Source organism: Dipodascopsis tothii (assembly GCF_038497935.1).
Source record: "Dipodascopsis tothii strain CBS 759.85 unplaced genomic scaffold V1510scaffold_31, whole genome shotgun sequence".
NCBI lineage: Eukaryota > Fungi > Ascomycota > Lipomycetes > Lipomycetales > Lipomycetaceae > Neoaidaea > Neoaidaea tothii.
The window spans coordinates 37,791-61,375 of NW_027118015.1; the positions used below are offsets into that span (position 1 = coordinate 37,791).

The following is a 23,585-nucleotide window of genomic DNA, read 5'->3' on the forward strand; positions in this document are numbered from 1 at the left end:
ATGCAGTTACCACCGGAGACAGCTAAATTATTAGCGTGGCACGCCCACGCGGAACCGTCCTGCCGGTGCCCGGTTCTGTCGACTCCGAGGGTGGTGGCCAGAGCTGGAATGCCCGAAGGGCCGGAAGGCCAACTTCTGGAGCTGGCGCCACCACGACAGAAGTTGGTTCTATAGTGTAGTCGGTTATCACAGCGGATTCTGAACACCAGTAATTTCCGCTAACCCCGGTTCGAATCCGGGTAGGACCTTTTTTTGTCGCGGCCGCCAGCCGGCAGGCCGGCGAAGCTGGGTCCATTGCTCCGCGCATGGCCGTGGGCGACACGGACACAATGGAGCCGCCCGCGCACAGCGGCCACGGCCACTGCGGCGCCGCTCGCGCGCCGCCCAGCTGTGGCGCAGGTTATGTCCGTCGGCCGGGGTGCGCATATTCCCGCTAAAGCCGCAGCGCGGCTGGCCTGCAGTAGTCTACACGTTTCGGCTCGATGCCGCCCCGGCCAGTACGCGTCGGGCACAGTCAGGCCCAATCACGTCGCCTAGAAGCCTGTCAGGGCCTAGACGAACGCCACACCCACGCTGGCTCTACGAGGACGCGGCGAGCGGGCGGTGTCCATGGGCCGTCTGAGCTCTTGCCGCGGCGTCGGCGGCGGCCGGCCAGCCGCCGTCTGCGGGCGCGGGGCGACGCGGTGCGCCAGACTTGTGGGCGGTTTGATTGGCCAGGGCCGCAGCTAGGCAACCCCCTACAATATTCGCCTAGAGAGCGAACCAGATTGCTGGCTACGGCAGCCGAGGCTCTGGCATCGGGCCGCTCCCGGACGGAAGCCTGCCGCAGGTTAGCGTGCGGCTGCCATTAGCCTCTTGTCGTGCCGCGCCGACTCCGGCGGATGTCTGCTTAAGGCGGCCGGGGACAGCGAAAATTTGTTGCTGGGTCAAGCAGCAGCCGCCATAGGCGCCGCCGTGACCTGTTCGTGAGCGCTACGGTGACTCAGACACGTGACGTGACTGGCCTTGCGTAGCCTGCAGCGGCCTGCATGCGCCAGCCGCCGCGCGCTCGCCGCCACCCGCGGCCGCGTTTGGCTGCCCGCGCGGTGCGCGCCAGAACACCGTTGCGCGTTGCGCCGTGCCGTGGTCGCCGCGCCGCCCACCGCCCACCGCGCCCTGGCCGTGCAGCGGGCGCCATCCTCGTCACGCCCGCTCCTGCGCCTGCTGCCCGCACCGGTCAAACCGCACCGGTCCGGACGCCCGCAACTGCCGCGTACGGCGCAGCCCCCGCACCAGCGCGCCAACGCGTCCTGCGCGCGCAGCCGCTCATGCAGGCGGCCGGCCGCCGCTGCCGCCAGCCAATCCGGCCGGCCGTTTCCCCTGGCTCGCTGCACGTACTGTCTGTCTTTAGCGAGCGCGCGCCGCCCGAAGTCCCAATCTCGCAACCGTAGCCGAAACCGGGCTAGTAATTTACCCTAACCCATGCCTGTGCTCTGAGCTTGTCAACGCCATCTATCACTAGTAGCCGTGGTTTCTCGTCGACTCCCATACTCGCTCGCAAGTCCTTCCTTTCTTCCACAAGCTGCAACCGCAGGCCTTCCTTGCTCGATAAGCCATCTCGGCAAGTTCCGGGCAGTTGACGTGCTACTGGCGTAGCATCAAGGTTTCCCATTGCCCCCGAGCTGCCAAACTCGGGCAAGCGAGCGACGCGGACGCGGTTTCCAGACCATGGTTGGAGTTGCCGGCGGCAGCCGAGGCTGCCTAAACTGCCGCCGCCGGAAAATCAAGGTACGGCGCCTGGCCCATGCGGCAGCAGCCGCCGGGGCCGGCCCTTGGCGAAGTTCGGCTAACGGGTAGTGTGACGAGCAGCAGCCGGCATGTAAAAAGTGCCTCTGGTCCCGGCTCGAGTGCCAGGGGCCGGTAAAGGGCCTCATCTTCCGCAAGCAGCAGTTTGCGCCGCCGGCGACGGCCGCGGCCAACGAGTTCGTGGACTCGGTGTACACGGCGGCGGCGGCCGCGCGGCCGAAGCGCGAGCCGAGCGAGTCCAGCGCGGGCAGCTCGCCGTCGAGCGTGCCGTCGAGCGCGGCCGGGAGCGCGCTCAGCAGCCAGAGCTCGAGCCGGACCGGGTCCGTGGCCCACAGCGACGACGACAAGGCGCTCGAGTTCGACGAGGCGATCCCGCGCGACGCCGCGTTCTACACGCGGGCCGGGTTCGACTCGAGCCTGCCGCACGACGCGTTCTACACGGACGGCGGGCTGCCGCTGTCGATGCTGTCGCCCGGGCTGGACGACGACGCGGGCGCGGACCCGGCCGCGGTGCGGTCGCTGCCGATCTACCGCGGGCTGGCGCCGACGGTGGACTACTCCAAGTTCAACTACTACCTGCGGTACTTCATGACGTCGTTCGCCGAGAACTCGAACGACGTGGTCGGGGTCGTGGACGAGGCCGGGGTGACGCAGAAGACGTGGTACACGCTGCTGCCGCAGTTCATCCTGAGCCCGACCGAGACGTCGCTGGCAAACATCTCGCGGGCGCTGGTGATGACGTACTACGGCGGGCTCTGCAGCGACAAGGAGCTGCAGGAGGAGGGCATCCTGCTGTACATGCGCGCGCTGCGGCTGCAGCGCATGCTGATCGAGGACATCAGCGCGCACCGCGAGAGCGCGCGGCTGGCGGGCGCGCCGGCGACGGCGGCGCTGGCGCGGTGGGCGCCGACGATGGTCTCGGAGGGCTCGGTGATCACGAGCTGCCTGCTGATCATCTACGAGATGCTCAACAAGACCACGCACCGGGCGTGGGTCGGGCTCGCGGACGGCGCGCTGCGGCTGATGGAGCTGCGCGGGCCCGAGGTCTTCCGGCAGGCCGACATGGTCTCGGCCCAGAGCATCTTCCACAACCTGCGCGGGTTCATCCTGGTGACGTCGCTGATCCTGTGCCAGCCCAGCTTCATGCACTCGCCCGAGTGGCACATCCCGGTGGACACGATCCCGGCGCCGCGCAAGTTCCACGTCGAGCTGCACAACATCGCGTTCGAGCTGCCGACGCTGCGCGCGGGCGTGCGCAAGTTCTTCGACCACCCGTACCTGCCGTACCCGCTGCGGCCGGAGCACAACAACCCCAAGTCGATGGCCGAGATGGCCCGGCTCTACCGGCGGCTGCACGAGATCGACGGCATGATCGAGGACCTCGAGCAGCGCTACGCGGCCTGGAACCGCGAGAACGACGCCGAGGTCGAGAACCGCGCGGCGCGCGAGGTCATCTACTCGCACGACCAGCGCCGCCAGACCATGTTCCGGGCCAAGCTCGGCCGCGTGTGCCCGGCGCACGTCGGCAAGCGCGGCGCCTGGGCCGCCACGCACTTCTTCAAGCCGCCGATCGAGTACCGCTCCGAGCCGCACGCGCACATGCATCTGCTGGCATATGCCTGTCGCATCGGCATCACCATGGAGCTGGCGTCGCTGGCCGCGTACTACGTGCGCGACAGCCACCCGGACATGGCCTACGCGGCCTACAAGGCCGAGCTCGCGCGCATCCACGCCGTCCACCGCCAGCGCTTCCGCAAGTTCTCGTCGCTGATCTGCCGCTCGGCGCCGTACCTGATCTGCAACATGACCGGCGCGGACCTCTTCACGGTCATCTTCCCGCTCAAGGCCTCGCACGTGGTCATGGAGGACAGCTACAGCAAGGGCTGGATCTACAACTGGCTCATGATCATCAAGCATGCCGGCATCCACGCCGCCACCGACCACGAGAACAACCCGGAGCAGAGCATGCGCGAGTACGAGGCCTTCCTCGGCCTCGACGTCTGCAAGCACTGCGGCGAGCGGCTGCGGCCGGCCGTCTAGCCGGCGCCCTGCGCCCTGCGCCCTGCGCCTTGCGCCTTGCACGTTTGCGACCCCGCAACAGTTTTGTATATACCAATCCTGCATCCTAGCGCAGCCGCTTGATGGCCTCGCCGATGGGCTCGCCCTGGCGCAGCGCCTCGAACGTCTTGTCGTCGACCGCCTTGCGCTTCTCGCAGAGGTCGACCACCTCGGCCATCTGCCCGGCGGGCACGACCACGACGCCGTCCGCGTCGCCGACGATGTAGTCGCCGGGGTTCACCCAGAGCCCGTCCTTGAACTGCACGGGCACGTTGATCTCGGACGCGCGCGTGAAGCCGCCCGAGCCGAGGATCGACTGCTCGCGCGCAAAGACGGGGAAGCCCATCTCGCGGTGCTCGAGCACGTCGCGGAACCGCCCGTCGACGACGACGCCGAGGGTGCCGAGGTACCGCGCGCGCGTGGTCATCAGCCCGCCCCAGCACGCCGAGTACATGCCCTTGGGCTGCGAGATGTACATGATCTTGCCGTCCTCGTTGAAGTCGCACTGCGTCAGCGTGCCCGCGACGAGACTTACAAAGTGCTTGGCGGTCTTGGGCGCGACCGTGTCGTCCGCGGCGACCATCTGCCGTCAGCGCGGGCCCGCGGCGACGTACCTTGACCGTGATGGCCTCGCCGCAGATCTTGGTCTCGCCGGCCTGGCGCTCGGGCGACCACATGCTGATGCCGTCCAGGAAGCCGCCGTAGGGCACCTTGAGCTGGACGAGCGCGTCGCCGATCTGGGGTCAGCAGGGCGGCGGCGGGACTTACGTCGCACGAGGCGAACTGCTTGAGCGCCGCGATCACGGCGGCCGACGGTTTGGACATTGTTGCGGGCGAAATGCGGGGCGGGGGGGAGAAGAGCCGGGCGGACGGGACGGCGCCGGCGCGGCGCCGGCGCGCCGCACGACGCGCGGCGGGGCTGCGCCGCACGGCGTGCGGCGGGGCGTGGGGCTGCGCCGCACGGTGTGCGGCGCGCTGAGCCGCGCCCGACGCGCCGCACCGCCCGCCCAGCCGCATCGGGTGCGGCGGTGGCGCGCACCGCCACCGTGGCGCACACAAAAATTTTTTTCGTCCCAACGCGACGCACGCAACCGCACCGCACTGGCTCTGGGCGTCCGACACCATGCCGGCCCACAAGATCCTCAAGAAGACCAAGAAGCGGACGGAGACGTCGAAAAAGCATAGGGTGAGTGTCTGCCGCCGCGCGAGCGCGCGCCGGCCGGGATCGCGGCGCTGACGGCAGTTCGTTTCGTTCCGGGATCGAGTCGACGGGCTCAAGATCGACCCGCTGCGCCGAATCCGACGGCATACAGAGCTCAAAGATGACGAGCTGGTGAGTCGCCGGCCGAGCGCGCTGACGCAGAACCGTACGTCGTTCGTGCGCACGTCGCTGGACGAGTGGAAGGAGCTCAACACGTCGGCCGCGTTCGTCAAGTTCTACCGCGAGGTGGAGCCGCTGACGGGCTCGCTGCCGCTGATCCTGCTGCACAAGGACGAGCTGTTCGCCAAGTTCGAGGAGTACATCGGCCTGGGCGACCAGTTCTCGCTGCAGCCGCTGCTGGAGTAAGTCGCCGCCGGTGCCCGCTGACGCAGCCTCCTGACGCACTTTGCGCACGACCTGGGCGCCGACTTTGACGAGTACTTTGCGCGGTCGATCGCGCTGATCACGGCGCTGGCCGGCCACGACACCCTCGCGGTGCTCGAGTGGGCGTTCAACGCGCTGGCGTACCTGTTCAAGTACCTGTTCAAGCTGCTGGTCCAGCGGCTGCCGCAGACGTTCGAGTAAGTGGCCGCCGGGGCGCGCTGACCGCCAGCCTGATGCTGCCGCTGCTGCGCATGTCCGAGAAGAAGGGGTACGTGGCGCGGTTCGCGGCCGAGTCGTTCTCGTACCTGATCCGCAACTCCAACTCGGCCCACCTGGCCACCATCGTCAGCCACATGCTCGCCGCGCTCGCCGCGAGCACGTCCGACACGTTCGAGGAGGCGCTGATGATCGTGTTTGTCGAGGCGCTCAAGGGCCCCGAGTACTCGCTGCACTCCAAGGCGCAGAAGCTGATCGACGTGCTGCTGCGCCAGGCCGGCGACGCGCCCGACGAGCGCGCCTACACGTTCGTGCTGGCCGTGCTGACCCAGCTGCTGCACGGCACCACCAGCGCGACGTCCGGGCCGATCTACGCGACCGCGTACGGCTGGCTGGAGCCGCGGCTGGCCGCCGGCGTGGCCGCGCCGGCGCTCGTGCGGGCCGTGCGGCTCGTGTTCGTGCTCGTGGGCACCCGCCGCGGCAACCGCGTGCCGGCCTGGGACACGCCGGTGGCGCTGACGCTGACGCTCTTCCGGCTCGTGGCCGCCGACCCCGCGGCGCACGCCGCCGGGTACCCGCTGCTGTGCGAGCTGGCGCTGGCGCTGTTCCAGGGCAACGACGACCTCAAGTCGACCACGGCGCTCAAGATCCTCGAGCACGTGTCGGCCGCGGGCGACGTGTTCTGGCACTTCTGCGACCTGTACGCGCGGCTCAGGCTCTACAAGTACGAGTCGTTCTGGCTGAGCGTGCTGCAGAAGCACCTGGCCGCCACGCCCGAGATCGACGCGCGCGTGGCCGAGGCCCTGCTCGGCCTGTACGAACAGGGCCGGATCGACCCGGCCGCGGCGGGCTCGGCCAAGGCCGTGCGGGCCAGTGCGCGCGCCGAGGCCGCGCTGCTGGCCACGCTGCGCGCCCCCGGCGACCTGGACAGCCCGCTGGTGCTGACCCAGCTGTGGTGGACGCTGGACCTGCTGCAGAAACTCTGCCGGCCCAGCGACCAGGGCCGGGCCGCGGCCGTGCGCCTGGTGGCTGCGCTCGGCGACGCCGACGGCGCCACCGTGCGCTACGCCGCCGTCGTCGGCCAGGCGCTGGCGCTGTACGCCTACAGCGCCGGCGCCGACGCGGCCGACCTGCCGGCCGTGCTCGCCGTCGCGGCCGCCGTGTTCGAGCGCTGCCAGGCCTCGGCCCAGTTCCTCGCCGGGCTGGCCGCCGTGCTGGCCCTGGACGCGCCCGCGGCCGGCCCGGCCGCCGCCGCGCCCGTCTTGCCCGCCTTCATCGACCGCCTGGTGCCGCTCGCCGCCCACCACGACCGCGCGGTCCGGCTCGCCGCCGTCCAGCTGCTCGCCGCGCTCTTCCAGCGCACGCAGGGCGCCGTGCCGGCCGTGCTGGCCACGTCGCTCACCATCGAGCGCACGCAGTACGACATCACCACCGCGCGCACGCTCTCGCTCAACGTGCGCCGGCTCGCGCTCGACTTCCCCGCGCTCGGCGACGCCCGGCTGACGGCGTTTGTCGCCAGCCACGTCTACGGCCTCCTCAAGAGCAGCTTCCAGCCGCTCTGGCAGGAGGCGTCGGGCGCGCTGGTGTCGCTGGCGGCCACGCAGGCTCCCGCGGTCTGGGCCGCGCTCTACGGCGGCATCGTGGCCGGCCCGGCCGACGTCGCCGGCGACCACGTCGACTTTGCCGCGCCGGACGCCGCCGCCGCCTACGCCTACCAGTGCACGGCGCTGGAGCACCTGAGCGGGCTCGCGGCCGACGCCGCCCGGCGCGCGGCTGCGCCCGACCAGGCCGTCCACGCGCTGGTGTCGCTGCGCATCGAGCAGCCCGTGTTCGACGCCGACGGCTTCCGCGACAAGGTCTTCGCCACGCTGGCCAAGGCGCCGGAGCTCGCCGAGGCCCACGCGGCCCAGCTGGCCGAGCTGCTCCTGGCCACGGTCGGCGACTTCGCCGGTGGCCGCCGGCTGATCGTCAACGTGCTCAAGCTGCTCGGGCTGTTCAAGCAGCCGCACAAGATGGCTCGCGCCGCCGAGGTCTACGCGTACCTGCTCGAGCTGCTCGCCAGCTCGGACGCCGGCGTGCAGACGCTGGCGCTCAAGGCGCTGTTCGGCTGGAAGAACCCGGCGATCAACGCGTACCGCGACAACCTGGTCAACATCCTGGACGAGTCGCGGTTCAACGACGAGCTGACGAACTTTGTGCGGGCCGACACGGCCGAGTCGGTCATCACGCCGGCGCACGCGCCCACGGTGCTGCCGGTGGTCCTGCGGATCCTCTACGGCCGCGCGATCGCCAACAGCGGCCACGACAAGGCCCGGCGCGCGCGGCGGACGTCGATCCTGGCCACGCTGGTCAGCCTGCCGGCCGACAACCTGCGGCTCTTCCTCGCGCTCTCCACCGAGGGCCTGCCCGAGTACCTCACGGTGGACGGCGTCGAGGCGCTGCGCGCGCAGGGGCCGGTCCACGTCGACGCCAGCGTCCTCAAGCGCGTCGCCGGCTTCACGCACATGGCCGAGGACGTCGTGCGCGCGTTCGGCAAGCAGATCGGCTACAGCGGCGAGGCCGTCCTGCGGCTGCTGCTGCCGTGCGTCGCGCTCGCCGGCGCGCTGCTCGAGTGCGAGCCGGCCGGCGACGTGCGCGACACGGCCCGCGCCATCCGCACCGCCGGCGTCCGCTGCCTCCACGCGCTCTTCACCGAGTCGCCGTTCATGGGCTGGGACAGGCACATGCCGGCCGTGTTCAAGTACGTGGTCGAGCCGCGGCTGCCGCACTTCCGCGACGAGAACGCCAGCGACATCTCGCCGCTGATGCGCATCTTCCTCACGTGGAGCACCACGGCCGACTACCTGGCGTACCTGGACTGGCCCGGCGCCGAGCTCGTGCGCACCGTCGTCGGCACGCTCGACTCGGCCGTGTGCAAGGACCCGATCTTCCTCGAGACCGTGCGGCTGGTCGCCAACCTGCTCGGCCTGCGCGACGCCTGCAACGCGCGCCAGGCCGTGCACTGGCAGCGCCTGGTGGCCGCGGCCGTGGACGCCGTGCTGCCGCGGCTGGCCAACATCCTGCAGGGCGACCGCTCGGCCGAGGTCAAGGACGCGGCCGTGCGCCTGCTGGTCACCATCGCGTCCCAGAACCTGGTCGCGGACCAGGCGCTGGTCGAGCGGTACGTGACCGCGGCGCTGGACGCGTTCGACGTGGCCAACGTGCAGAGCACGCTGGCGCGCAAGGTCGACCTGCTGCGCGTGCTGGCGCTGCTGCTGCCGGCGCTGGACGGCCGCGCGGCCGTGGTGGGCCGGGCGTACACCGTGCTGGCGAAGCTGTTCCACTACGCGAAGGACCCGGCTGCGCGGGCGACCCTGCTGGACATCTACACGGCCATCGGCGCCCACCTGCCGGAGCACGCGCTGGTGGCCGAGCTGCTGGTCGAGCTGAACTCGTTCAGCCGGCGCCGGCTGGACGAGCCGGACTACACGCGGCGGCTGGACTGCTTTGCACGCATCAACGAGGAGCTGTACGGGACGCTGACGACGGCCGAGTGGCTGCCGCTGCTGCACAACATGTTCTTTTTCCTGCAGGAGGTGGACGACATGGCGATCCGGACGACGTCGGCGTACGCGGTGAAGCGGTTTGTGGGGGTGGAGGACGGGGGAGAGAGGGGGGCGACGGCGGAAGAGGGTGAGGGCGGAGAGGGTGAGGGTGGAGAGGGCGGAGAGGGTGGAGAGAGTGGAGAGGACGGAGAGAGCGGAGAGGCAGACAGGAGAGACGGAGCCGAAGCCGGGGCAGAGGGCGAAGGCGCTGCTGAAGGCGCCGAAGATGCGAGCGACGCGAAAGACGCGAACGACGCGAAAGACGCCTCGACCGCTCTCTCCCCCTCGACCGCTCTCTCCCCCTCGACCGCCTCGGCCAGCCTCGACGCCCGCGTCGCCGCCCGCCCCTCCGCTCCCTCCGCTCCCTCCGCCCCCTCCGCCCCCCTCCCCGCCGACCGCACCGCCCTTCTCCGGTCCATCGTCCTCCCCTCCGTCCAGCGCGGCCTGCGCTCCTCCGTCGAGTCGCTCCGCTACGAGTACATCGCCATCCTCAAGGCCGTCGTCCAGCGCGCCGCCGCGCCCGAGATCGCCGACCTCGCCGTCCTCCTCTTCGGCGGCGACGAGGAGGCCGACTTCTTCAACAACATCCTGCACATCCAGGCCCACCGCCGGCAGCGCGCAATCCGCCGTGTCGGCGCCATCGGCGCCGAGCTCCGCGACACCAGCATCGCGCACTACGTCCTCCCCATCCTCGAGCACTATCTCGAGAACTTCCAGGACTCCAACTCGGCCACGGTCGCCGAGACCATCACGGCCATCGGCGCGCTCAGCGCCAACCTGTCGTGGAACCAGTACCGCGCGCTGGTCGGCCGGTACCTGGCCGACATGAAGGCGCACCACGGCAAGCTCAAGTACCTGGCGCGGCTCGTGGAGGCCGTCTCGGACGCGCCGCGCGTGCGCCTGGCCGACGCCTGCCCGCGCCGGTTCAACACGGCCAAGGTCGTCGAGTTTGTGACCCGCGACGTGCTCCCGGTGCTGGTCGGCATCCTGCAGCTGCGCGACGAGGCCGTCGCCGTCACCAAGCTGGACGTGGCCGTGCCCATCATCCGGTTCCTGCGGCCGCTGCCGGAGGACACGCTGGTGGCGCGGCTGCCCGCCAGCCTGGTGGACCTGTGCCAGAACCTGCGGTCGCGGTCGTCGGACGTGCGCGACGCGGTGCGCAAGACGCTGGCGCGGATCTGCGCCATCCTGGGCTCCAAGTACGTGCCGTTTGTGCTCAAGGAGCTGGGCGGCGCGCTGCGCCGCGGCTTCGAGAAGCACGTGCTGGCGTACACGGTGCACAGCCTGCTCGTGGACATGGCGCCGACGCTGCGGCCGGGCGAGCTCGACGCGTCCGCCGAGCTCGTCACGAACGTGGTCATGGACGGCATCTTCGGCGACGCCGGCGCCGAGAAGGACGCCGACGGCTACACCAGCAAGGTCAAGGAGGTCAAGCAGCAGAAGAGCTTCGACACGGCCGAGCTGCTGGCCCAGAACGTCAACGTCGCCCGCGCGGGCGCGCTCGTCCTGCCCGTCCGCGGCATCGTGCTGCACGAGCAGATGACCCCCAAGCTCGAGCGCAAGGTCGTCGAGCTGCTCCGGCGCATCAGCGTCGGCCTGCTCCACAACGCCGACTGCGCCTCGCCCGCGCTCGTCGAGTTCGCCCTCGACCTCTGCTCGTCCAAGGTCGCCGACGGCGTCGTCCGCGCCCGCGAGCGCGACGCGCGCAAGGCCGCGGCCGAGCACAAGCACTTCCTCGTCGCCAAGGACCCGCGCGCCGCCCGCGCCGTCGTCCACACCGAGAACCTGCACTACCTCACCAAGTTCTCGCTCGAGGTCATCCGCTCGGTGGTGAACCGCAACATCGGCCTGCTCGACACCGGCGTGCTCGACGCGTTCTTCCCGTCGCTGCAGAGCTACCTCGACACCAAGTACGAGGACGTGCAGCTGGCCGCGCTGCGCATGTGCTCGCTGCTGCTGCGCGACCCCGCGCGGCCGGTGGGCATCGACGCCGCGTACTTCACGGCGTACGTGGTCGACGTCGTCAAGAGCGCGCAGACCACGCACACCGACCTGTGCCAGGCCGCGCTGCGCGTGCTGACCACGTTCGTGCGCCACCAGAAGACGTTCCAGACGAACGAGACCGCCATCGCGCTCATCCTCGACAAGCTGCGCCTGGACATCCTGGACGAGCCCGACAAGCAGTCCGTGGGCTACGCGTTCGTCAAGGCCGTCATCGCGCGCCGCGTGGTCGTCGTCGAGGTCTACACCGTCATGGACACCGTGCGCGAGGTCATGGTCAACAGCCAGTCGCCGGCGACGCGCGAGCTGTGCCGGGGGCTGTACTACCAGTTCCTGACCGAGTTCCCGCAGGGCCGCGGCCGGCTCGAGAAGCAGTACACGTTCCTGATGGCCAACCTCGAGTACGAGCACGCGCCGGGCCGCCAGTCCGTGCTCGAGGTCCTGTTCCTGCTGCTGTCCAAGCTGGGCGCGGACGCCGTGCAGCCGCTGCTGAGCGCGTTCTTCGTGGGCCTGGTCATGGTCCTGGTCAACGACGACGCGGCCGAGTGCCGCGAGATGGCTCTGGCGCTGCTCAAGGTCGTCGTCGACCGCGCCGCGCCCCTGCAGCTCGAGGCCATCAAGGACAGCTGCCTGGGCTGGCTCACGCAGGACCTGCACGAGAGCCTCGTGCGCGGCGCCATGAACGTCCTGGAGCTGTGCTTCGCCCGCGACCTCTCGGACCGCGCGTTCCTGGCGCGCTGCCTGGAGCGCGTCGACCGCTTCCTGGCCGCGGCCGCGCGCGACAGCGACGCCGACGTGGCCTGGCAGACGCTCTTCTTCGCGCTCCAGCTCGTGCACACCCTGCTGAACGCCGACCTCGACGCCGGCGCCGGCGCGCTCGCCCACGACCGCTACTTCAAGCCCGTCGAGGACTGCCTGCTGTACGCGCACGGCTGGGTCCGCCTGGCCGCCGCGCGCGTCGTCAAGACGTACCTGGCCCGCACCGACCTCGTCACGCCCGCGCGCGCCCAGACCTGGCTCCTGCGCACCGTGCGCCAGCTGCAGGCCCCGGGCATGCGCGACGACCTGGCCGACGTCATCAAGTTCAACGTGGCCAAGATCGCGCTGCTCCTGGCCGACGCCGGCACCCGTGTCCCGCGCTCCAAGGACGACCCGGCCGCCGGCGACCTCGCCGGGCCCGCCTGGATCGCGCTCCGCCTCGCCCACCTGCTCCGCAACCTCGAGCACTCCAAGGAGTACCTCCTCACCGGCGCCACCGCCATCGACATCCTGCATCTGCTCGTCGAGGCCGAGCCCGCCGCCGCCCTCGAGGCCGACGACACCCTGGACCACTACATCCGCGCGGTCTACAACTTTGTCTACCTGCCGGACGACCCCTTCTGGGCCGACCTCAAGGCCAAGGCCGAGGAGATGCTGCACGCGCTGCAGACCAAGGTCGCCACCACCGCCTACGCCAACGCCTTTGGCCGCGTCAAGACCGCGGCCGAGGAGACCCGCGTCGAGCGCCGCGCCAAGCGCGCCGTCGCCGTCATCAACAACCCGGCCGCGGCCGTGGACCGCAAGCGCCGCAAGCACGAAAAGGCCCGCCAGGCCAAGAAGCTCAAGTCGGGCGAGCACCGCATGCGCCGCCTCAACCGCTAGCGGCCGCCCGGAGCGTGTATATAGCAAGCATTGTCCACCACCCGAGCGCGGCGCGCCGCGCCCTGCCCGCAGGCGCCACCCTCACGGAGTGGCCGCCGGGGGCACGTTGCGAGCCTCCGGCGGCGACTCCGTCGAGGGTGGCTGCCCTTCGGGCAGGGGTCGCGTTTGGCCAATGAGCCGCACTTCGTGCGGCTCGAGCGTCCGCTGTACCTGCCCGCAGGGCAGCCACCCCCCACGGAGTGGCCGCCGGAGGCATGTCTGCGAGCCTCCGGCGGCGACTCCGTCGAGGGTGGCTGCCCTTCGGGCAGGTCAGTCGCGGACGTGGCATGAGCCGCACGGAGTGCGGCTCGCGTATCTGCCGTACCTGCCCGCAGGGCAGCCACCCTCCACGGAGTGGCCGCCGGAGGCTCGCAGACATGCCTCCGGCGGCGACTCCGTCGAGGGTGGCTGCCCTTCGGGCAGGGGTCGCGTTTGGCTAATGAGCCGCACGGGATGCGGCTCAGCACGCGATCTGCCGGAGCCAGCCACCCTCCGGCCGGCTACGCCTGGCCCGCCATCGTACGGTCGGTCTACGGCAGCCGCGGCCGCACGGCCGTTACAGGCGTATCTAGCACGCTAAGGTCTGGTGCCGTTGGGTGCTGTGATGGTGGATGCTGCACGTGCGCCGTTCTGTACTTAGGCTCACGACCACACAAACGTACCGCCAGATCACCAGCGCGGACACCAGGCCGGCACCCGTACCATCGCGGCCAGTCGCTGTCGGCGCGACGTCTGTGCCGAGCCAGGCAGCACTCCCATCGTAGGCACGCGACCCGTCGCGGGCACTGCGCCGTGCGGCTCACCAGCTGGCCTGGGCTGCTGCCCCCAAGCTCGGCCGTGACGCGCCTGCCGAAGGGCACCTATCTCGCCGGAGTCACCGCCGGAGGCCCCAGACGTGCCTCCGGCGGCCACTCCGTGGGGGGTGGCTGCCCTGCGGGCAGGATCGCGGCACGCGAGCCGCACAAAGTGCGGCTCAACGCCAATCGCGTCCGCCGGACGCAGTTCGTCTGCCCTGCCCGAAGGGCAGCCACCCTCCACGGAGTGGCCGCCGGAGGCATGTCTACGAGCCTCCGGCGGCGACTCCGTCGAGGGTGGCTGCCCTGCGGGCAGGATCGCGGCACGCGAGCCGCACGAAATGCGGCTCAATGCCAATCGCGTCCACCGGACGCACTTCGTCTGCCCTGCGGGCAGGATCGCGGCACGCGAGCCGCACTTCGTGCGGCTCAATGCCAATCGCGCCCACCGGATGCACTTCGTCTGCCCTGCGGGTAGGACCGTGGCACGCGAGCCGCACGAAGTGCGGCTCAAGAGCCAATCGCGTCCGCCGGACGCACTGCGTCTGCCCTGCCCGAAGGGCAGCTACCCTCGACGGAGTCGCCGCCGGAGGCTCGTAGACATGCCTCCGGCGGCCACTCCGTGGGGGTGGCTGCCCTGCGGGCAGGTACCGCGGACGCTCGAGCCGCACGTTGTGCGGCTCATTCGCCAAGCGCGACTCCCTGCCCGAAGGGCAGCCACCCTCGACGGAGTCGCCGCCGGAGGCTCGCAGCCATGCCTCCGCGGCCACTCGTGGAGGGTGGCTGGCTGGGGCGGCGGGTGCGGTGTGGCGCATAGCCGCAGCGGGTACCATCAGACCAGTACCCCCTGGAGCCCGCGGTGGCTGGCGCGGCGTGCAGTGGCCTGCGGGCGGCAGCCGCGTGGCGCAGAGGCCGGGCGGCGCGGCGCAGTGGCGCACGCGCCGGGGCCAGTGGCCGATCAGCCGTCACGCCTAAGTTTGCAAGTTCTGATTTGGACGGCAAAGGCCAGCAAGTCCTTCACCTTTTCCATCGACTTCCCTTCTCCAGACATGCAATCAGGCCCGGCCGCGTCGCAGGGCTTGCGCTCGGTGCTCTGGGCACTGGTCGTGCTGGTGCTGGCGCACAGCGCCCAGGCCAAGCCGCCGCAATACTCGGAGGAGCTGCCGGCAGACGCCCGGCTGGCGCCGCTGCGCACGCACACGCTGCAATTGCCGTACCTCGACGACTCGCTGCTGTCGCGGTGGTTCGACTACGGCGGGGACACGGTGGTGCGGACAGACAAGTAGGTGATGGCGCGGGCGGGCTGACGCAGATACGTGCGGCTGACGGCGGACCGGCCCGGGCAGGCCGGCTGGATCTTCTCGCGGCTGCCGCTGACCGCGCCCAACTTCCAGATCGAGTTCGAGTTCAAGATCTCGGGCAAGGGCAACCTGTACGGGGACGGGATGGCCATGTGGCTCACGCGGCAGCGCGCGACCGCGGGCACGGTGTTCGGCGGCCCCGACTACTTCGACGGCCTCGGCCTGTTCATCGACACGTACAAGAACAACCGGCCGGGGGTGGCGTTCCCGTACGTGATGCTCATGTCGGGCAACGGCCAGACGCGGTACTCGAACGAGGACGACGGCAAGGCCAACGAGATCAACGGCTGCTCGGCGCGCGGCCTGCACAACGCGCAGTTCAACTCGCGCGCGCGGTTCACGTACGTCAAGGACCGCTTCGTCAAGCTCGAGCTCATGTACCGCGAGGAGGGCAAGTGGGTCGAGTGCTTCACCGTGCCGAACGTGGCGCTGCCGAACGCGCCGTACCTGGGCTTCTCGGCGGCGACGGGCGAGCTGTCCGAGAACCACGACCTGGTCTCGGTCGACGTGTCGACCGTGTACATGCCGGCGGGGGGCGCGGGCGGGCCGCAGCCGGGCGGCAACGTGGCCGCGCCGGCCGCGCGCTCGCCGAAGCCGCGCTCGTCCTTCCTGGGCTGGCTGTGGTACCTGACCAAGCTGGGCCTGGGCATCGGCGCGTGCTTTTTCGGCTACCTCAAGTACAAGGAGTACAAGGCCAAGCAGCGGTCCAACGACGTGTTTTTCTAGTCATTACAGCAGCTCGCCGACCCACTCCCACACGCGCATGATCTCGCCGTGGATCTCCATCTGCCGCGAGCGGACGTTGGCGTTGCGCTCGACCTCGGCCTGCACGCGCGCCCACACCTGCCGGCGCTCGGCGGCGGACGTGCGCGGCGCGCGGAAGATCGAGTCGCGCAGCTGCGCGACCGCGACGAACCGCGGCGTGCGCCCGCTGTCGTCGTCGCGGCTGCGCGCCTGCTGCGCGCGGAGGAGCTCGGTGGACGTGGCCGCGAGCTCGGCCACGAGCCGGCCGACGGCGAGCCGCCGCAGCACGGCCGAGCGCGCCCAGACGGCGAGCACGAGCGCGGCGGCGGCCGCGGCGAGCGCGCGCCGGTGCGCGCCGACGTACGTGGCCACCCGTAGCCGCACCACGCACGCCAGCGACAGCTCGCGGTCCGACTCGGACGCCAGCAGCATCCGCCCGTCGCTCTCGACCGCGACCACCTCGGCCTGCCCGCGCAGATCGCGCAGCGCGGCCTCCCAGAGGTCCGCAAAGTCCTCGTCCGAGAGCGCGGCGGCCTTGCGCCCGTAGAGCGCGGCCCGCAGGTCGCCGGCGTCCACGGGCCCGGCGACCGCGCCGGCCGTGTCGCCGTCGCCGGCGCAGAGCACGCGGGCGTGCTCGATCCGCAGCAGCTTGAGCGCCTCGCTGGCGAGGATCTCGGCCTTGCGCAGCTTCTCCGTGTCCGGCACGCAGATCTGCGCCACCGGAAAGACCGCCTCGGGCACGACCCGGCCGACGACGCCGCCCCAGCCGGACGCGTACGCCGGCAGGTAGTCGCGCTCGCACTCGAGCTGCATGCCCGGGAAGCACGACGCGTGCGCGGGGCACGGCACGCACCCGGGCTTGAGCGGCGCCAGCGCCGCCGGCAGGCCGGCTGCGGCCGCCGGCGCCAGGTCGACGTCGAACGTCCCGCAGTAGCCCTCGCCGAGCCGCGCGGCGCGCACCACCATGACCCACGTCACGAGCGCGATGAACGCGACCCAGGCGGCGAACGTGCCGGCCAGGCTGGCCGTGAGCACCGGCCGCGGGGCCCCGGCGTCCGTGTCCAGGAACATCTCGCGCGAGAACTCGGCCGGCGGCTCGTGCCCGCCGTACTCGCGGTCGCGGTACGCGCGCAGCTCGTCCAGGTCGCTCGACGCCGGCGAGCTCCACGCCGTGTGGCGCGGCGACGCGGGCGGCCGCGCGGGCGACCGTCCCGGCGTCCGCGCCGGGCTGCCCGCCGGGCTGCCGCCGCTGCCGGCCGACACCGGCCGCTCGCTCGCCCGGCGGCTCGCCCGCCGGCCGCCGCGCTCGCCCGACCGCGACCGCTCGCCCGACCGCGGCCGCTCGCCCGACCGCGACCGCTCGTCCGGCCGCCGCACCATCGGCGTCTTCATTTCGCGGCCGCTCCGCCGCCGCGCCGGCGTCTGGAACGGGTTCGCCGACGAGAACTCGCCCGACGGCCGCCCGCGCCCGCCCTCGCGCCCGCCGTCCGTCCCGGCGCCGTCCGCTGGCGCCCGCTGCGGCGTCTGCTCCGGCGTCTCGTACTCGGCCCGCGTCCGCGCCCGCCGCTGCGGCGCCTCGTCCTTCAGCGGCACCGTCGTCGTCACCGCGTCCTCGCGCCGCACGCTGCTCTTCCGCCGCGCGCAGTCGCTCCCCGCGCTCCCCGGCCGCCGCTCGCTCCCCAGCGAGCTCCGCGGCGTCGCCAGCGACCCCCGGCCGCTGGCCAGCGACCCCCGCGGCGTCGCGTTCACAATCCCCGCCGCCGACGCCACCACGCCCGCCCGCTCCGCCAGCAGCTCCGCCGCCCGCGGCGCCACCTGGCCCTCGAACAGCTCGACCAGCACGGCCTTCTTGGCCGACGACGGAAACGCCACGTCGTGGAACAGCAGTATCCGCCGCAGATCGGCCACCCGCAGCGTCTTCGGGTCAAACCCTGCCGTCAGCCCGACCAGCCATCCGCCTACCCTCCTCCAAGTAGAACGTCTCGTCGTCCATGGCGCTGCGCGCGTGTGATCGTGCCAATGTTTACGCGATAAAATTGAAAAGTTCTATTTTACACCGCGCCGCACGCGACGCCACACTAGTACGTGAAGTTCCACAGCCCGTCTCCCAGATACGACCCGACCTCCACGCCGACGCCCTTGTTGACGGCCTTGATCTCGTCCGTGCCCATCAGCAGCGTGCCCACGGCCAGCGCGCTGTCCTTGCCCTGCGCTGTGATCGCCACGACCGAGCCCTTGGCGATCGGCTCGGCCGGCAGCGCGGCGCCGGCCGACGTCAACCCGGGACACTACGTCAGACCGCCCGCCGGCGACTTACCATGATGTTGGCGCCCGACAGAATGAACTTGATGGCGCCGCGGTCCACCCGTACGGACGGGAACGCCTCGGGGTCTGCGGTCAGCACTGTGGCGGGCGTAGCTGCGGCTATATGCATATAGCCGCTTGGGCGGGACGGGCGTGCCTCCGGCGGCCACTCCGTGGCGCGCAAGAGCAGTGCCCGCATGGGCCCTACCCTCCACGGAGTGGCCGCCGGAGGCTGTGGACGTGCCTCCGGCGGCCACTCCGTGGAGGCTGGTGCCCTTCGGGCAGATAGCCGCGGCGGTAGTATGCATATAGCCGCCATGCCGCCAAGGCACCACCCTCCACGGAGTGGCCGCCGGAGGCTGGGGACGTGCCTCCGGCGGCCACTCCGTGGAGGGTGGTGCCCTTCGGGCAGATAGCCGCGGCGGTTATATGCATATAGCCGCATTGCGCGCGGCCGGAGAGGGCGTGCCTCCGGCGGCCACTCCGGGGGGGGTGGCTGCCCTTCGGGCAGAGCGTGGCAACAAGAGCAGCACTGCCCGCAGGGCACCACCCTCCACGGAGTGGCCGCCGGAGGCTGTGGACGCGCCTCCGGCGGCCACTCCGTGGAGGGTGGTGCCCTTCGGGCAGATAGCCGCTGCGGGTATATGCATGTAGCCGCACTGCCCTGCAAGCAGGCCGTGGCATATAGCCGCCGTGGCGTCGCACTGCCACAGGCAGCCGGGCCGTAGATCATACCCGTCTGCCGGGTACGATCGCCCGCGTGCATGTCATATAACCGCAGGGGCATCTCCAAGCAGTTATCCGACGCGTCTCCGTGCGGGGAAGCTGCCGGGTATGCCTGCCCCGAAGAGCAGCCACGCCCACGGGTGGCTGTTGCGTGCCTCCGGCGGCCACTCCGTGGAGGGTGGTGCCCTGCGGGCAGTGCGGCTGTTTGCACGCGACGACTCTGCCCGAAGGGCAGCCACCCTCCACGGAGTGGCCGCCGGAGGCTGTTGCGCGCCGGGCGGCCTCCGCGGAGGGCGGTGCCCTGCGGGCAGTGCGGTTATATGCATATAGCCGCCGCGGCCATCTGCCGAAGGCAGCCACCCCCCACGGAGTGGCCGCCGGAGGCTGTTGCGTGCCTCCGGCGGCCACTCCGTGGAGGGTGGTGCCCTGCGGGCAGATCGGCGGCTATATGGTCCCGGCCACGCGTGCGGCTATATGCCGGATCACTTACAGCGGTGCACGAGCCGGATCGACGGCAGGAACGGGTCGTCGTAGTGCTGGATGAGCAGGATGTCATCGTCAATGGTGAAGAGCGAGATCCGGTTTTCGCTGCGGTCAGCGCGGCCGGCCACGGCGTACCATTTGATCAGGGCCAGCTGGCTCTTCTTGGGGATGACCTCGTCGATAACGGGCTCAAGGCCCGGGAACTGCGCGACCAGCTTCGACTTGATCGACCGCTGGACGGACGACTTGACGTTCGTCTTGGAGTGGACCTCCTCGCGCGTGAACCTGGGTCAGCAGCGCCGGGCGCGGACGTACTTCTTGAACATGGTGGTGTGGCGTGTGAGGAGCCGCGAAAATTTGAGATCGCGACTTTCACCACGACGCATCACGACCATCACGCACGATGGACGATCAGGGCCAGCAGCCGCAGCGCAAGGCGCACCGGCGCACGGTCGACCCCGGCTCACCGATCGGACGGTACCTGGCCAAGCGCGCGGGCCGCAGCGCGGCAACGCTGACCGCGGCCGGCGCGCTGCGGCCGGCCAAGAGCTACGTGATCGGGCTGTACCCGCCGGCGGCGTACGTCGAGCGGCCGGTGTCGGGCATCACGGGCAAGCTCGTGCACGTGTCGCAGAACAAGATCCGCCATCCGATCAACTGCGTGCGGTGGTCGCCGCGCGACTCGGGCCGCCGCCTGCTGACCGCGTCGTCGTCCGGCGAGTTCACGCTCTGGAACGGCAACAGCTTCAACTTCGAGACCATCATGCAGGCGCACGAGCACGCCATCCGCTCGCTGGCCTGGTCCTACTCGGGCATGTTCCTGCTGTCGGGCGACCAGGCCGCCGTGGTCAAGTACTGGCAGCCCAACATGAACAACGTCAACGTCCTCCACACCGGCCACCGCGAGTCGGTGCGCGAGGTGGTCTTTGCGCCGGGCGACCGCAAGTTTGCGACCGCCTCGGACGACGGCACGCTCAAGGTCTGGGACTTCAACGACGCCCAGGAGGAGACCACCCTGACCGGCCACGGCTGGGACGTCAAATGCGCCGACTGGCACCCGACCAAGGGCCTGCTCGTCTCGGGCTCCAAGGACAACCTAGTCAAGCTCTGGGACCCGCGCCAGCCGCCGGCCCAGGCCTGCCTGGCGACTCTGCACGGCCACAAAAACACCGTGACCAAGGCCGCCTTCCAGCCCATGGTCGGCGGCGGCAACCTGCTGGCGACCTCGTCGCGCGACCAGACCGCGCGCGTCTTCGACCTGCGCCAGATGCGCGACGTCTACGTGCTGCGCGGCCACGCCAAGGACGTCACCACGCTGGCCTGGCACCCGGTCCACCCGGAGCTGCTGGTCACCGGCACCCACGACGGCCTCATCAACTACTTTCTGCTGCCGTCCTCGTCGCGCGCGGCCCTGGCGCGTGTGCCGGCGGGCACGCCCCTGGCCGCCCGCACCGACGCCGCCGGCGGCGCGGCCGCGACCTCGGCCACTGCTGCCATGTCGCTCACGCCGGCGCGCTCGATCCAGGCCCACGACGGCGCCGTCTGGACGCTCGAGTTCCACCCGGTCGGCCACGTCCTGTGCTCGGGCTCCAACGACAAGTGCATCCGCTTCTGGTGCCGCGACCGTCCGGGCGCGTCCGGCACCCCCGAGGGGTACGACGGCCGCGGCGACGACGAGGACTACGACGGCCAGTGATCGCATTGGTGCGGCGGGCCGCGCCGCGGACTGGCTGCTCGCCGGGCGCGCAGGAGGACGCTGGCGGGCGCCGGGCGGGCACTCCGGGACGGTCGCTCGCCGGCGGGAGACGCCAGCGGCAATATGCATATAGCCGCACTGCCGCACCAGTGGCCGCCCTCGACCGAACTACTGCCGGACGCTGTCGGCGTGCCTCCGGTGGTGCCCTGCGGGCAGTGCGGCCGTCTGCACACGCCGGCTCCCTGCCCGAAGGGCAGACACCCTCCACGGAGTGGCCGCCGGAGGCTCGTCAACCCGCACCGGCGGCCCAGCTGCGGTTATATGCACACAGCCGCTTGCCGCCGGGCAGCCACACTCGTCGAGTCGCCGCCGGAGGCGCACGCGCATGCCCGGCCACCGGGCGGTCTACGGGTACCAGCGGCTATATGCATATAGCCGCCCACCACGCACCCGAAAGTGTATATAGCCACGCACAGGCACGGCCGTGCCGTGCGACAGAATGGGATGCACGGCGTCTACCATTCTCCAAAGAAATACAGCCAGCTTACTCCAAACCACGAGCCAATGACGCCCAGCGAGCAGTAGATCGACGTGGCCATCAGCTCAACGAACTCGTACTTGTCGAGCCAACCGCCGCGCCCACGCATCGCGCCGGCCACCGCAGTTGCCGCGCACAGCGGCACAAATCCCAGCACGTACGCCGTCGACAGCCGGTCAAAGAGAAACACGCGGCGGGTCGGGCCAACGGGAGCGACCTCGCCAAAGACCACGTAGAACGCGATCGCCCATGTCACCGTGTAGACGTACTTGATCGGGGCCTCGGCCGGCGCGATGAGCAGCGGAAACAGCGACACGCAGCCGGCCGCCGCCAGCGCCCAGAACGGCACCAGAAACCGGCGGTCCTTCGTCGCCAGGAACGTGAACGGCACGAGCACTAGCATGATGGCTTTCTCGTGGACGTGCCAGCCAAAGAGGAACGACGCGTACGCGCATAGCGTGACCGCGCCCAGAAACCGCTCGTACGAGGGCTTCCAGAGCACCATGCCCAGCGCCTGCAGCTGGTAGAACAGCGTGAGCACAAACGTCAACCGCGGCGGCACCGCCGGCAGCACTGAGAACGTGGCCTCGCCCACTAGGCCTGCGGTCGGCGACACGCCCTTGACCGCCCGCACCGCCCACGGCGCGCGCTCGCCCACCGCCAGCAGCACGCGGTCCGCGGCCGAGTACAGCGCCCACACGTTTGGCGCCCAGTACGCGTGGCACAGCCCGCGCGAGAATGGAAAGAGACGAGCGAGCAGCTGCGGCATTTGGCCCCAGTACGCAAACGGCGCAAACGCGGCCGCAAACACGCCCACGACCACCGCGCCCAGCGCCGCCGTGCGCCGCCAGTCCACCTCTGGCGGCACCACGCTCCGTACGACCACCGTGCGTAGCAGGTACGCAAAGTAGGCCGGCGCCAGGTACAGAAAGATGTGCTTGAAGCACAGCAGCACCGCAAACGCGCCGCCGCCGGCCACCAGCCGGCCCTCACGCAGCAGCACAAACGACCACACCAGCAGCCCAAACAGCATCATGTTGTACTGGAAGTGGATGCTGTCCACCAGCACAAACCCCGGCGAGAAGTACACGCACAGCGCGACCGCATATGCCCGCCGCTTATCCCCGGCACCGTGCCCGTCCACGAACCGCTGCAGCGCGTACACCAGCACCAGCTCTGACACCAGCACCGACACCCGCTGGAACAGCACCGTGCCGGCCGACGCGTATTCCAGGTTGCCCACCTCCAGCATCCGCGCGTCCGCCAGCCCGACCCGCGCCAGCGCCGCCCCCGCCTTTCCGAGCGCCCATTCAAAGTACGCGAAGAACGGCGGGTAGTCCAGCGTCCACTGTGACCGTGCCTCGTAGTACCATTGGGATACTGGCAGCGAGTGTGTCAACGCCAGCCAGTTGCGGTGAACCTCAAAGTCCGTCGATCGGCTGTCGTCAGTCGCGCTCCGCCCGTCCAACGTACTACCCGGGCACCAGCAGCAGCTTGAACACTGTCGATGCCACTACCGAGTACCCAAGAATCGGATCCAGCCCTGTCGAGAGTTTCATTCTGTCGCGACGCGTCCTGTGTCGTGGGCCGCCACGTCTCCCACCCAAATTTGCGCCTCTTCACCCCGGGCCGCCCTAGTTGGAATCACGCTTGTGGCAGCACCGCGCACGCTTGTAGCTCCGAGACTCACACTGGTCGTCGCTTGTCGAGCCGCTGGGGACTGGCTGCTGGGTCTAGGGGGGGGGACTGTACAGACTGCGGATTGCTTGGTAGATAGGACCGACCTTGTGGGGGTAGTTGGGGAGGGCCTCTGCAGAGTTGAGAGCGCCGAGAGCGCCGAGAGCGCTGCAGGCGGCCAGAACCACTGTCTGTTGGCGCAACTGCGGTCTGATGGGCTATGCCGACCCTCGGACGGTTGCGGACCTGACGCTGGACTCTCCAAAAGCTGCGGGTCTCTGTGCAGCTGCTGCCCGGCACGAGATCATCAGATCACCAGTGGACCAAGGACATACACAGTGGACTTCTATCAA

General features: G+C 70.4%; 9 protein-coding genes and 1 non-coding gene across 10 annotated transcripts; 6 read left to right on the plus strand and 4 right to left on the minus strand.

Annotated features, from left to right (window-relative positions):
* The first annotated feature begins 164 nt into the window (after positions 1-164).
* On the plus strand, positions 165-248 carry V1510DRAFT_t219. Its single transcript has one exon. It is a non-coding gene; the product is annotated as a tRNA-Gln (tRNA).
* Positions 249-1,461: 1,213 nt separating this feature from the next.
* On the plus strand, positions 1,462-3,989 carry V1510DRAFT_421538 (uncharacterized protein). Its single transcript, XM_066934636.1, has 2 exons — positions 1,462-1,767; positions 1,837-3,989. Exons 1-2 carry the CDS (start codon positions 1,708-1,710, stop codon positions 3,823-3,825), a joined length of 2,049 nt encoding a protein of 682 aa, XP_066787285.1. The 5' UTR covers positions 1,462-1,707; the 3' UTR covers positions 3,826-3,989.
* V1510DRAFT_421542 (ribonuclease E inhibitor RraA/Dimethylmenaquinone methyltransferase) lies at positions 3,862-4,682 on the minus strand. Its single transcript, XM_066934637.1, has 4 exons — positions 4,612-4,682; positions 4,458-4,580; positions 4,379-4,426; positions 3,862-4,348 (listed from the first exon to the last, which is right to left on the minus strand). Exons 1-4 carry the CDS (start codon positions 4,666-4,668, stop codon positions 3,911-3,913), a joined length of 666 nt encoding a protein of 221 aa, XP_066787286.1. The 5' UTR covers positions 4,669-4,682; the 3' UTR covers positions 3,862-3,910.
* Positions 4,683-4,937: 255 nt separating this feature from the next.
* V1510DRAFT_382050 (uncharacterized protein) lies at positions 4,938-11,925 on the plus strand (the record flags this gene model as incomplete). The annotated part of the gene is made up of 6 exons (XM_066931659.1): positions 4,938-5,029; positions 5,087-5,176; positions 5,207-5,406; positions 5,437-5,625; positions 5,658-9,245; positions 9,549-11,925. Coding segments are annotated over exons 1-6 (6,507 nt in total), but the record flags the coding sequence as incomplete, so codon positions are not given.
* A 25-nt stretch (positions 11,926-11,950) lies between these two features.
* V1510DRAFT_421549 (uncharacterized protein) lies at positions 11,951-12,910 on the plus strand. Its single transcript, XM_066934638.1, has one exon. The coding sequence runs from the start codon at positions 12,283-12,285 to the stop codon at positions 12,868-12,870; it is 588 nt and encodes a 195-aa protein (XP_066787288.1). The 5' UTR covers positions 11,951-12,282; the 3' UTR covers positions 12,871-12,910.
* Positions 12,911-14,634: 1,724 nt separating this feature from the next.
* V1510DRAFT_421550 (concanavalin A-like lectin/glucanase domain-containing protein) lies at positions 14,635-15,889 on the plus strand. Its single transcript, XM_066934639.1, has 2 exons — positions 14,635-14,985; positions 15,016-15,889. The coding sequence occupies exons 1-2, from the start codon at positions 14,753-14,755 to the stop codon at positions 15,788-15,790; spliced, it is 1,008 nt and encodes a 335-aa protein (XP_066787289.1). The 5' UTR covers positions 14,635-14,752; the 3' UTR covers positions 15,791-15,889.
* Positions 15,794-17,801, minus strand: V1510DRAFT_404582 (Man1-Src1p-C-terminal domain-containing protein; the record flags this gene model as incomplete). The annotated part of the gene is made up of 2 exons (XM_066932260.1): positions 15,794-17,739; positions 17,771-17,801. 2 exons carry the CDS (start codon positions 17,799-17,801, stop codon positions 15,794-15,796), a joined length of 1,977 nt encoding a protein of 658 aa, XP_066787290.1.
* Positions 17,575-19,666, minus strand: V1510DRAFT_421555 (translation machinery-associated protein 20). Its single transcript, XM_066934640.1, has 5 exons — positions 19,637-19,666; positions 19,457-19,606; positions 19,329-19,426; positions 18,126-18,199; positions 17,575-18,096 (listed from the first exon to the last, which is right to left on the minus strand). Exons 1-5 carry the CDS (start codon positions 19,645-19,647, stop codon positions 17,887-17,889), a joined length of 543 nt encoding a protein of 180 aa, XP_066787291.1. The 5' UTR covers positions 19,648-19,666; the 3' UTR covers positions 17,575-17,886.
* V1510DRAFT_421560 (WD40-repeat-containing domain protein) lies at positions 19,504-21,065 on the plus strand. Its single transcript, XM_066934641.1, has one exon. The coding sequence runs from the start codon at positions 19,725-19,727 to the stop codon at positions 21,015-21,017; it is 1,293 nt and encodes a 430-aa protein (XP_066787292.1). The 5' UTR covers positions 19,504-19,724; the 3' UTR covers positions 21,018-21,065.
* Positions 21,066-21,532: 467 nt separating this feature from the next.
* Positions 21,533-23,114, minus strand: V1510DRAFT_369104 (glycosyl transferase; the record flags this gene model as incomplete). The annotated part of the gene is made up of 2 exons (XM_066931378.1): positions 21,533-22,994; positions 23,029-23,114. The coding sequence occupies 2 exons, from the start codon at positions 23,112-23,114 to the stop codon at positions 21,533-21,535; spliced, it is 1,548 nt and encodes a 515-aa protein (XP_066787293.1).
* Between the last annotated feature and the right edge of the window lie 471 nt (positions 23,115-23,585).

What these genes read in the sequence shown, in the direction of transcription:
- V1510DRAFT_421560 (XM_066934641.1), top strand. Translation starts at nt 19,725, where the DNA reads ATGGACGATCAGGGCCAGCAGCCGCAGCGCAAGGCGCACCGGCGCACG.
- V1510DRAFT_421555 (XM_066934640.1), bottom strand. An exon ending in CAGCTGGCCCTGATCAAATG is followed by an intron (nt 19,427 to 19,456) that starts GTACGCCGTGGC and finishes CGCTGACCGCAG; the next exon opens with CGAAAACCGGATCTCGCTCT. An exon ending in TGTCGGGCGCCAACATCATG is followed by an intron (nt 18,097 to 18,125) that starts GTAAGTCGCCGG and finishes GGTCTGACGTAG; the next exon opens with TGTCCCGGGTTGACGTCGGC.
- V1510DRAFT_421538 (XM_066934636.1), top strand. Translation starts at nt 1,708, where the DNA reads ATGGTTGGAGTTGCCGGCGGCAGCCGAGGCTGCCTAAACTGCCGCCGC. An exon ending in GCCGCCGCCGGAAAATCAAG is followed by an intron (nt 1,768 to 1,836) that starts GTACGGCGCCTG and finishes GCTAACGGGTAG; the next exon opens with TGTGACGAGCAGCAGCCGGC.
- V1510DRAFT_421550 (XM_066934639.1), top strand. Translation starts at nt 14,753, where the DNA reads ATGCAATCAGGCCCGGCCGCGTCGCAGGGCTTGCGCTCGGTGCTCTGG. An exon ending in ACGGTGGTGCGGACAGACAA is followed by an intron (nt 14,986 to 15,015) that starts GTAGGTGATGGC and finishes GGGCTGACGCAG; the next exon opens with ATACGTGCGGCTGACGGCGG.
- V1510DRAFT_421549 (XM_066934638.1), top strand. Translation starts at nt 12,283, where the DNA reads ATGCGCGACGACCTGGCCGACGTCATCAAGTTCAACGTGGCCAAGATC.
- V1510DRAFT_421542 (XM_066934637.1), bottom strand. Translation starts at nt 4,668, where the DNA reads ATGTCCAAACCGTCGGCCGCCGTGATCGCGGCGCTCAAGCAGTTCGCC. An exon ending in AGCAGTTCGCCTCGTGCGAC is followed by an intron (nt 4,581 to 4,611) that starts GTAAGTCCCGCC and finishes TGCTGACCCCAG; the next exon opens with ATCGGCGACGCGCTCGTCCA. An exon ending in CCAAGACCGCCAAGCACTTT is followed by an intron (nt 4,349 to 4,378) that starts GTAAGTCTCGTC and finishes ACGCTGACGCAG; the next exon opens with TGCGACTTCAACGAGGACGG.